Here is a 12,131-nt window from a genome sequence, read left to right on the forward strand (position 1 = left end):
CTAATAGGAACATACAACTTTCTAAAGCAATAAATTCCCTTATTTTTTTTCTGTATTTGATACATTAAAAGAATATTTGCAACATATAATAGTCATGAAGCATGATTATACATCAAATCACTGGGAAGCCACCATCTAGTTGAAGAATATTATTAATATCATTGCTTGTGTGTTCTTCCCATTCCATTATCCTGCCACTACCACAGAGAGAACATTGACGATTTTAAATTTACCAATCTCTTTCTCTTTTACATATAATTTGTAACTGCATAAACAAATTATTCCTTGATTTTTTTGAGCTTTTGTTATGCTATAGCAATCTGAGACTTACTTTTTTCATTTAATATATCTAAGAATCATTCATACACTGTATTGCTATGTTTATTTTCACTAATGTATACCACTAGTATTCAATTATGTACCAGCAGTAGAATATACCACAATTTATTTATACCCTCTGTCACTGATCATGTAGTTTCTTTCTTTTTTGTTATTAAGATTAGTGCTGCCATGAACATTCTTGAACATGTCTTCTTGTACATCAATGCAAGTGATTTTCTGGGATTTATAGCTAAACGTGGGTTTTTCTAAGCCACAGTACACAACACTACATAATGATTTCCAAAGTTATTTTACTACTTTCACCATATTTACCAACTCTTAGATTAATATACTTGTTAATTTTTGCCAGTTTAGTAGGTATAAAAAAAGTTTTGTTTTATTTTGTTGTTGTTTTTTTTTTTTTCCCTGTCTTTTTAGGGCCCCTCCTGCAGCATATGGAAGTTCCTAAGCTAGGGGTCAAATCAGAGCTGTAGCTGCTGGCCTACACCACAGCTTATGGCAACACCTGATCCTTAACCCACTGAGCGGGGCCAGGGATCAATCGAACCCACGTCTTCATGGATACTAGTCAGGTTTGTTACTGCTGAGCCACACTGGAACGCCCTACTAGGTATAAAAAGTTATCTCACCGTGACCTAAATTTTGTGTTTCCATGATCACTAATGATGTTGAGAATCTTTTCATAAGATTATTATCAATTTGTGTTTTTTCATCTGAAAATTGTTCCTGAAATTTAGCCATTTTTCTATTGGTTGTTAATTTATAGGGATTCCTGACACAATAATCCTTTGCTGTTATAAGTGCTGCAAATAGTTTTTACCCAGTTTGTGGTTTGTTCTTCTTATATTATCTTTTAGTAAAGAGAAGTTTTTTTTTTCTGATAAATTTTTTTGGCCACACCTGCAGCATGCAGACGTTCTGGGGCCAGACATCTAACCCATGCCATAGTGACACCACGAGATCCTTTAACCTGTGTGCCACCAGGGAACTCCCTTAATTTTAATGTACTCAAATTTATCAATCTTTTCTGCTTAGTGATTTTATATTTTTAAAAAATTCCTCCTAACTCTAAGTCAGAAAGTTTTTCTTTTCTTTTTTTTTCCTAAAACTTTCACTATTCACATCTGGAAATTATTTCTGAATATAGTATATAGATAGGGATCCAATTCCATTTTTTCCATTTGAATAATTATTACAGTACCATTTATTAAATGGTGCTTTTTTCCCCTCTGTGATCTACCACCTCATTACATATGTTTCTATATATGGGTGTAGATATGTTTGGAAGTTCCTTCTCTTGTCCCATTGGTCAATTTCTCTATCACTATGCCATTCTCACACTGTTTTAATTACTACTGTTTTATAATGAGCCTTAATATCCAAGAAAGGAAGTCACCTCCAATACCACACATACACACATACACACACACACACTCCCCTATGCACATTTTTCTTCTTCAAGAATGTTTTAACTGTTCTTGGCCTTTGCTCATGCATACAAATATCAGAATTAGCTCATCAAGAAAAAGTCGGAGTCTTACTGGAATTGTTTTGGATAAATAAATTAACTAGGAGATTTGACAATCTTCGGTCTCTGAATCCATGAACATGGAGTATATTCTCATTTATTTAGGTATTTGTAATGTCTTTTTAAAAAGTTTTATCATTTTCTCCACACAAATCTTTTACAACTTAGACTTGTTCCAATTTCTTTTTACTTTTTATTATGAAAATTGTAAATATATACAAAATAGAAAGTATATGGTAATGAGTGCTCATGTACTCTCCTAACCGCAAATATTATCAACTCATGGCCGTTTTCATTTATAACCCCACCACTCCTCTAGCTCACTCTCACCCTTTCCTTTTAGGAAGGCTGCCACTATGTTTTACAAGCACCTGAAATTTTTTTACTTTTATTGTGAATTATGGGTTTTGACATAATAAACAATCCTTCTTTGCCACCATTTAATGCCTTTTGTTCTGACTTCTGTCCCTCAGAGAGCAAAATCACAAACCCTACTTTCTCTTTGTTTGCATTTTTGCCTAGGGAAAAAATGTCTGAAAAGACTATCAAGATTAATCATTTCTGGACAATGAGATTTTGAGTGTCTTGTACATTTAAGTACTTTTGTACTTTTCTATATTGGCTTAATTTTAATGGACTTATTTCTAAAGTCACTATTCTGAAGAAAAGAATAACAAAAGGATCCTCTTTTCAGACATATCAATGTAATTTCCCTGAAAATATGTCACTTACCACCAGCTTCAGTCAATTCCATGATCTTCTGAAATTCTGGCTTAGAAAGGTAAACTCCAAAATTTTGAAGACAAGTATTCAGATCCCTATAGTCAATATTTTCATCTTTAATCTTATCAATGGCTTTAATGGCATCAATCAACACTGAAAATAAAGGGGGTATGCTAGTAAGTATTACATATAAGTAGACAAAAAAACACCAATAGTAAGATGAATTTTAGTCCTAACACACTAACAAAAAATATTAAAAACCTCAGAAATGATATACAGGAATAGCATTACAAGAATCTTTAATAATAATGAAAATTAATAAGTTATCAGTGTATAAAACACATATTAGCACCTATATCTAAGGAAGTGCCAATTTAATTGTACTGACAATGTAAAAATTAAAAATACATACGAACAAAAATAATATATAATTTCCCTGATTTAACTCCCAACAATTTAAAATCCCTAGTAGTCTGTTTCTTAGTGGCAGAAACAGAAGTAGAAAACCCTCAATCGCAAATGATAAATTGGAATAAGATTTTGTGGCAATACGTGGCTCAGTCCTTAGTAAATTTATCTTAATTTATCTTCTGTAGGGGAGTTCCCGTCATGGCAAAGTGGTTAACGAATCCGACTAGGAACCATGAGGTTGCGGGTTCCATCCTTGGCCTTGCTCAGTGGGTTGAGTTACGGCATTGCTGTGAGCTGTGGTGTAGCTTGCAGATGTGGCTCGGATCCCAAATTGTTGTGGCTCTGGTGTGGGCCGGTGTCTACAGTCCTGATTAGACCCCTAGCCTGGGAACCTCCATATGCCACAGGAACGGCCCAAGAAATGGCAAAAAAAAAAAAAGACAAAAAAAAATAGAAATTATTACTTGGAAATAGCTATGCTACATGTCTTTTTACAATACTTTAGAATTTATGCTTTACAAATCTGGGCAGTATTCAATCCATTAAATTTAAAATGATAAATTTGTACTGCAATGAAAACTTTCTTTAAAAAAATTACTTGTAAATATAGGATTAAAGAAGTTGATAGGGGTATGTGTGTGAACTCTGGGACAATCAAAATTCAAATAAGTTTCTCTAGTAGAAAATTAGGATAAGTAAAGTGAGGAAACTGGGCAGTGGAAAGCATTAATGACATTTTCAGTATTTAATCTACTTCAAGCAATCACTGGGAGTCATTATGGATTGCTAAACAAAGAATGATCAAAATAATATCTGAATTAGATCATCCCTAAAATAATTATCAAAAAGATGATTCTGGAGTTCCCGTCGTGGCGCAGTGGTTAACGAATCCGACTAGGAACCATGAGGTTGCGGGTTCGGTCCCTGTCCTTGCTCAGTGGGTTAACGATCCGGCGTTGCTGTGAGCTGTGGTGTAGGCTGCAGACGCGGCTCGGATCCTGCGTTGCTGTGGCTCTGGCGTAGGCCGGTGGCTACAGCTCCGATTCAACCCCTAGCCTGGGAACCTCCATATGCCGCGGGAGCGGCCCAAGAAATAACAACAACAACAAAAGACAAAAAAAAAAAAAAAAAAAAAAAAAAAAGATGATTCTCATGTGTAAATACAGAGAAAAATATACTATGTTCCCATCTTGTGAAAGAAAGTTTTAGATGAAAGTAATAAGACAGTTGAGTAGGAAGCCCTGGACCCCTCTTCTCCCATTACACACACTGATTCAGCAAAAACTCATGGATAATTCCCTTTGTGAAAAGTCAGAAACTAATTGAAAGGCTCTTACATCCCAGGAAAATGCAAAACCAGACTCACTGAAGCTGGTAGGGAGATTTAGTACACCCCTTTTGCTGGAGACCCTGCTCTCAGTACAGCACCATATAATCTGGAAAAGACCTCCTAGTTTCCAGCTTCACTCAGGGGAGGATGGTGATTGATTCACATGTCCAGCAGTCCAACTTTTCCAAAGGGCCTCCCCAGAAGACTGGCTTCTGTCTTGCCAATCTTGGGGCTCTGATGAGTCTAGCAAGACCTAGTTGTCTAGGATAGAATAGAGGTGGTGACAAATAGATGTAAAATGCCAATTCTCAGCTTCCCTCTGGATAGGGAAAACTGATTCATGCATCTAGCACCCAAACTTCTTCAAGTCCTTCCAAAAGACCAGCATCTATCTCATATTCCTGGAGCCTGAGGAGGGAAAGAGTTGGTGGAGGTCCCAAGAATATCTGACTGGGCCGATTGGTAGGGGTATTCTCCTGTATTTAGCCAGTCTATGAAGACTGAGAGAGGTGCTTGCTTTGTGTAACACATAGATACCAACACAGAAAATCTCAATAAAAAAAATCTCAATAACTCCAATAAAAAAATAGAATGATAACTCCCATAAAGATGCTTATCAAAATCAAGAGAGCAATACAAGAACAAAATGAGAATTTCAACATAGAGATAGAAAATATTTTAAAGTGCCAAACAGAAATCATGGAGGCGAAGAACACAATAACTGAAAATTTCTCTAGAGGTGCTCAACAGTAGATTAGATCAAGTAAATGAAGGGATCAATGAACTCCAAGACAGGTCAATGGAAGAATTAAGACAGAAGAGTAAAAGAAAAAAGGATGGAAAATAGTGAAGAAGGCTTAAGGGATGTATAGAACACCATAAACTGGACCAATATACACATTATTGGGAATTCCAGAAAGAGGAGAGTGAAAACAGGATAGAAAATCTATTTAAAAATATAATGGGTGGGAGTTCCCATCATGGCAGAGCGGAAACAAATCTGACTAGGAGCCATGAGGTTGCTGGTTCGATCCCTGGCCTCCCTCAGTGGGTTAAGGATCAGGCATTGCCGTGAGCTGTGGTGTAGGCTACAGACGCAGCTCGGATCTGGCGTTGCTGTGGCTCTGGTGTAGGCTGGCGGCAACAGCTCTGATTAGACCCCCAGCCTAGGAACCTCCATATGCTGTGGGTGCAGCCCTAAAAGACAAAAAAATCATCCATATATATATATATATATATATATATATATATATATATAAAAATGGGTGGAAACTTCTCAAATCTGAGGATGGGAATGGTCATCTCCAAGGACATCAAAAAAAGAGGAACCAAAAGAAATCCACACTGAGACACATTATAATCAATTTGCCAAAGGTCAAAGACAAAAAGAAACTTTTAAAAAAGCAGCAAGAGAAATGCAACTTGTCACATACAAGGGAACCCCTAACAAGACTATAAATGGATTTTTCAGTAGAAACTATTGAAGGCCTGGAGGGAGTGGAAAATATATTCAAAACGCCGAAATAGAAAAATCACAAAACAATAATACTACATCCAGGAAAGCTATCTTTTAGAAATAAAGGAGAGAGAAAGACTGTCAGACAAACACAATCTTAGGGAGTAATCACCACTAGACATGCCTTAGAAGAAATGCTAAAAGGAATTCTTCAAGTTGAAAGTAAAGGATGCTAACTAGTAACATGAAACCATATGAAGTACAAAATTCACTGGTAAAGGTTAAGTATATAGCCAAATTCAGATTAATCTAATTCTGTAATAGCGGTGTGTAAATCATTTAACCAAACTTTACTCAGACTTAACTCAAAGTTTTAAAGACAAAAGTATTTTTAAAAACTATAAAAATATGCTAAAAGAGACATTATATGAATAGATTTAGATTGTAACAACGAAGTGTCGAGAAGAGAGTTAAGTGTAGATTTTTATATGCATCGAACTTAAGTAATTACTAGCTTTAAAAAGACCACTGTATTTTATGTAAGCCTAGAGGTAACCACAAAAAGAAAATACCTATAGAAGTTACTGGGAATAAACAAAAGAGGGAATCAAAGTAGATCACTCGAAGTCAAACACAAAGGAAAACGGAGTTTCTGTCGTGGCTCAGCAGAAACGAATCCAACTAGTATCCATGAGCATGCAGGCTAGATCCCTGGCCTCGATCAGTGGGTTAAGGATCTGGTGTTGGCATGAGCTGTGGTGTAGGCTGCAGACACGGTTTGGATCCCATGTTGCTGTGACTGTGGTATAGACCAGCAGCTACAGCTCAGATTCAACCCCTAGCCTGGAAACCTCCATATGCCGCAGATAGGGCCCTAAAAAGCAAAAAATAAATTAAATTAAATTAAATTAAATTAAATTAAATTAAATTATGATAAAAATAAACACACAATGAGATATAACTGCATTTATTATAATGGTTATAATAAAAAATAATACCAAGTGTTGACAAGGATGTAAAGAAACTAGAATCTTCATACATTGCTGGTAAGAATGAAAATGGTATAGCCTCTTTGGAAAATAGTTCGGCAATTTCTTTAAAAAAATACATATAAATTTATCATATAGACTAACAATTCTTCTTCTAGGAATTTACCCAAGACAAATAAAAGCATATGTCCACAGAGGACATGCATGCAAATATTTCTTTCAGCATTATTCGTAACAGTCCCAAACTGAAAATAATCAAATGTCCATAAACTGGTCAACCATCAACAAAATAGAATATATCCATAAAATATAAGGTGGATTTATTTACTAATAAAAAGGAATGAACTATTGATACATACTACAATATGAATTAACCTTAAAAACATTATGCAAAGTGAAGGAAGTCAAGTACAAAAGACTACATGTTACATGACTTCATTTATATAAATGTCAAAAAAAAAGGCAAATTTATAGACAGAAAGTAGATTAGTGGTTGTCTAGGGACAGCGTACAGATTAATTACAAATCAGCATGAGAGAATTTTTAGGAGTGATGGAAATGTTACAAACTGGAGTGTGTCTACTTCTAGGTATATATCCAAAAGAATTCAAAGTAGGAGCTTAAAGAGATACAGCATGCCCATGTTCACAGCAGCACTTTTCACAACAGCCAAAGAGGTGGAAGCAATGCAAATGTCCTTTCATGGATGAATGAATAAGCAAAATGTAATATACACATACAATGGAATATTACTTATCTTGAAAAAGTACAGAAATTCTGACACATGCTACAACACAAATGAAACCTGAGGTTGTTATAAGTGAAATAAGCCAGAAAAAGACAAATACCGTATGATTCCACTAAGGTATCTCAAGTGTACAAATTCATAGAAACAGGAAGTAAAATGATTTCCAGAGCTGGAGGAGCAAGGAAGGGTAATTTTTACTGAACTGGTATAGAGTTTTAATTTTGCAAGATGAAAAAATTCTGGAGGTTGGTTGCACAACAATGTGAATGCACTTAATACTAACATTACTGAACTGTACACTTAGAAATGATTAAAATGGTAAGTTTTATGGTATGTATTAGTACCCACAATTTAAAATAAAATTTTAAAATAATATAATGAGGAGTTTCTGTTGTGGCGTGCAGCGGAAACAAATCCAACTAGGAACCATGAGGTTGCAGGTTCAATCCCTGGCCTCACCCAGTGGGTTGAGGATCCGGCATTACTGTGAGCTGTGATGTAGGTCACAGACGCAGCTTGGATCTGGCGTTGCTGTGGCTCTGGCATAGGTCGGCTGCAACAGCTCCAATTAGACGTCTAGCCTGGAAACCTCCATGTGCTGTGGGTGTGGCCCTAAAAAGACAAAAAAGACTAATAATAATAATAATATAATGAGAAAAAAAGAGAGCTGTGACCAAGACACTTACTACTTCACAAAACAGCAGTGAAAAAAATGAATTGGTAAACGAATGATTGCATGGTGAAGCATTTAAGAAATCGATTTACTAATAGTATCTTCAAGAAATCAAGATTTAAGAACTTACATTCATCAGAAATGACAAATGATAATGTAGCTTTTTTTTTTTCTTATGGCCCACCCACATCATCTGGAAGTTCCCTGGCCAGGGATTGAACCCAAGCCTCAGCATCAGCAACACTGGATCCTTTAAACCACTGCTGTGAGAGGGGATTGAACCCATGCCTCTGCAGCAACCCGAGCCACTGCAGTTGGATTCTTAACCTGCTGCACCTCAGCAGGGACTCCAATAATGTAGCTTTTAACATGAGATTCTTCATCTAGGTGTTAAAGGAAATCTCATCCTTTGAATTAACTTTTTCTTATCTGAGAAATCTCTTAGGAAGAGACAAAAAGCTTAACCTTTTTAAAGCATATGAATAAACAGAAGGAAAAATACAGCAAGCCTCACAGCTTTCATTTCCTTTTTTATTTTATTATATTTTTTTTTGGTCTTTTTAGAGCCATACCTGCAGCATAAGGAAGTTCCCCCGCTAGGGGTGGAGTCAGAGCTACAGCTGCCGGTCCATGCCACACCCACAGCACAGCAACGTGGGATCCAAGCCCCATCTGCGACCTACACTACAGCTCACAGCAACAACAGATTCTTAACCCACTGAGCAAGGCCAGGGATCAAATGTACATCCTCATAGATACTTGTCAGGATCGTTAACTGCTGAGCCACGACGGGAACTCCGCTTTAACTTCTTTTTAATCTCACAGAAAAATATTTAATTATTTGTATAAAAAAGATAAAATTATTGCAAGTAAGAAAAACTAGATTATTGTGTGACTAGAAATTTATAAATCAGTGCATAGTGATTTTTATGCATGTCAATTTTACCTCAATAGAACTGCTTTTGAAAATGTTCTAAAGGAAAGACAAACACAATTTTCATTCAAACAAGTTCCTTATAAAAAAAGTGAAAAATCAAATCACCCATGAATTGCTAATAATGGGACTAATTGCCTATCTGACTTCTTCATTATCATGACTATTATTGTACACTTTTGTAGTACTCTTTAGTTCATAAAATCCACACAACTCTATGAAGTAAGCAAGTTACCTATTATTACCCCGATATATCATTTTTTTAAAAAAACTGGCAAAGGCTTGCCAAAGTGTTTTAGAATTACTAAGTGTCTATGCAAAAAGCAAAGTCAGTTCAGCTGAATCTATTTCTCCTCAATCTAACTACTCCTTCCTCCAAATGATTTTAAAAGAAGTTTCCTACCTACCATCATACTCAGGAAGGCTCAGCTGCTTGGAAAGAGCACTCATAAAGTTATCTAACTTCACCATTCCATTTTCTGTAAAATAAAAAGCTTAGATTATACATTCTATTACACTTTTGTATAAAAGGTAAATTCACATTTTAATACACTACAAAAAAATACTTAAACTTCATCATCATCCTATTTCTCCTTCATATCCTGTCTCCCTAGATGAATGAATGATTCTAAATTAGATCAGTTCATTTCCTTTCAACAATTACTGAGGGTATATTAGTGCCAAGAACTATGCTAGGCACCAAGGATACAAAAATAAGTAAACATTTGAATTTTGTTAACTGCTTTTTCTGCACATATTGAGACGAGCATGTTTATTTCTCCTTTAGGACTGTAAATGCATTTACTGGTTTTGTATGTTAAACCAATCTCGTATTCCTGAAATAAGCCATGTTTGGTTATGATACATTATCCTTTTTTAAATAAATTGTTGGATTTGACTTGCTAATTTTCTATAAGGATTATTTATGTAAGTTATTGAGGAGTATTGTCTTGGAATTTTTTAATGTCTTTGCTTTTCACATCAGAATTGTGCTGGCCTAACAGAATGAGTCTGGAAGTGCTCCCTCATCATTTATTTTCTGAAAGATTTTTATAACATTGACATTATTTCCTTCTTAAATATTTAATAAAAGTTATCAGTAAAAACCAAAAAAAAAAAAAAGAGTAAACACTGTCCCTGCTTTATTTCAATATTTATTATAAAGCGCAAAGGACTAGGTTAGATATTTAGTTCTTTACTGATACAGGAAAAAGCAATAGTACCCTAACCCTAACCCTAACCCTAGATGGGCCATGCGAAAGTTAGTCTCTTTCACATCATCACAAAAACCCAGTTAATCAGCATACCGTCCATTAAGACACCTTGACAATGCTAACCAGCCCTGACAGACTCAAGTATCCGCATTCCTACCCCTAGTATCCAGTTGGTCCAAATAACTACCTATTTTTAGATACGGCCCCTCCACAGTGATCATAGCAATCCGGATAATCAGAAGAAAGGGCTCAATAATTTTAGTAGCATAGCACTTACTCCTTGGATTTTTCAAAATTTATCTCATATTGAGGTAACACTGGTTTATATCATTATATGTTTCATGTGCACAACACTGTATTTCTACTTCTGTATACACTGCAGTGTGCTCACTACCAAAAATTTGGTTTCTGTTCATCACCATACAATTGATCCCTTTTACCCATTTCATTCTACCCCCAACCCTTACCCCTCTGGTAGCCACTACTCTGATCTCTATTCCTTAGATTTTTTTTTTTTTTTTTAAATCACAATCTTCTTTCCTATTTGCCTTGAATTTTGCTCAGGTTCTAAGAAATCACTTCCAATGTTATTTCTAAGTCAGTCTTTTCCCAAAATGTTGCCTCTTCCCTCTCCTTTACTGAACTCTTGCTGTGGACAATTCTTAGTTATAAAACAACATCTCTAACACAAAAGTCTTTCTCAGAAATTTAAACTGTGCCTTGAACTTAGGCTGGTGTGTGGGATACCCTATTCAATTTCTAGATGCTAACTGCCTGCCTTGATTAAGCATCGCTAGAATCTAGCTCTATTATTCCTTCTATATTCTAAAATCTCCAATTATTTCTCCTTGGATCCCTAGGCTATTTACTTAGAGATTTTTAAACTTCATGGGTATGGCAGTGTTACTACCTGGAGCACTCTACAACTGGACCCGTCTTCCCCAGTACCTGTCCCACACTAAAAGGCATAGCTAAGAATAGTGATGAAGAAACTTATAGAAACAATCCTAGGCTCTTCCAAAGCAATACATTAGGTTAAACTTTCCAGGAATTGTTTTTTTACTACTTTCAATTTTTATTTTATTTATTTATTTTTTTTGTCTTTTTGCCTTTTTCTAGGGCCACTCCCGCAGCATATGGAGGTTCCCAGGCTAGGGGTTGGATCAGAGCTGTAGCTGCTGGCCTACACCACAGCCACAGCAACGCCAGATCCAAGCCGCGACTGCAACCTACACCACAGCTCACGGCAACGCTGGATCCTCAACCCACTGAGCAAGGCCAGGGACGAATCCTCAACCTCATGGTTCCTAGTCGGATTCGTTAACCACTGAGCCACGATGGGAACTCCTATATTTGTTTTTTCTGAATCTTCTTTAGAACAGTCCATTCTATTCTATTCCTAGTTGAGAGAATTTACTCCAACATTTAATACTGTCCCACAAAATCATTTTTTCAAAATGTTTGGTATTACCAGTCTCTTACCATTTCTAGCAGTGTTTGTCACAATCTTCTTGAACTCTTTATCTGATAAAGTAATTCCAATTGAAGGCAAAATGGACTGAAGTTCTTCTGTACCTATATAATTTTCTTGGAGCTTTTTGATAGCTTTGCAGACATTTCCTAAATATACAAAATGTTGAGGACTAATCAGCAACATAATTTATATGTCTTAAGCAATAATTGGCACCTAAAATCTTTATATAGTAATCAGAAATCAAGTTTATTTGCTTAATATCAACTTACAGAACTACTTCTCTATATTCATATTTCTATTGTATCTTAC

The 12,131-nt window shown here is 35.7% G+C and overlaps 1 protein-coding gene across 1 annotated transcript in view; it reads right to left on the minus strand.

Moving 5' to 3' along the window:
• The window catches only part of LOC100624995 (EF-hand calcium-binding domain-containing protein 13-like), an 83,632-nt gene that overhangs the window by 26,967 nt on the left and 44,534 nt on the right, over positions 1-12,131 (minus strand). The window contains 3 exon segments of the mRNA XM_021066303.1: positions 2,603-2,746; positions 9,542-9,613; positions 11,831-11,968. Coding sequence (XP_020921962.1) covers positions 2,603-2,746; positions 9,542-9,613; positions 11,831-11,968 — 354 coding nt within the window.

Source organism: Sus scrofa, chromosome 12 (assembly GCF_000003025.6).
Source record: "Sus scrofa isolate TJ Tabasco breed Duroc chromosome 12, Sscrofa11.1, whole genome shotgun sequence".
Lineage (NCBI taxonomy): Eukaryota > Metazoa > Chordata > Mammalia > Artiodactyla > Suidae > Sus > Sus scrofa.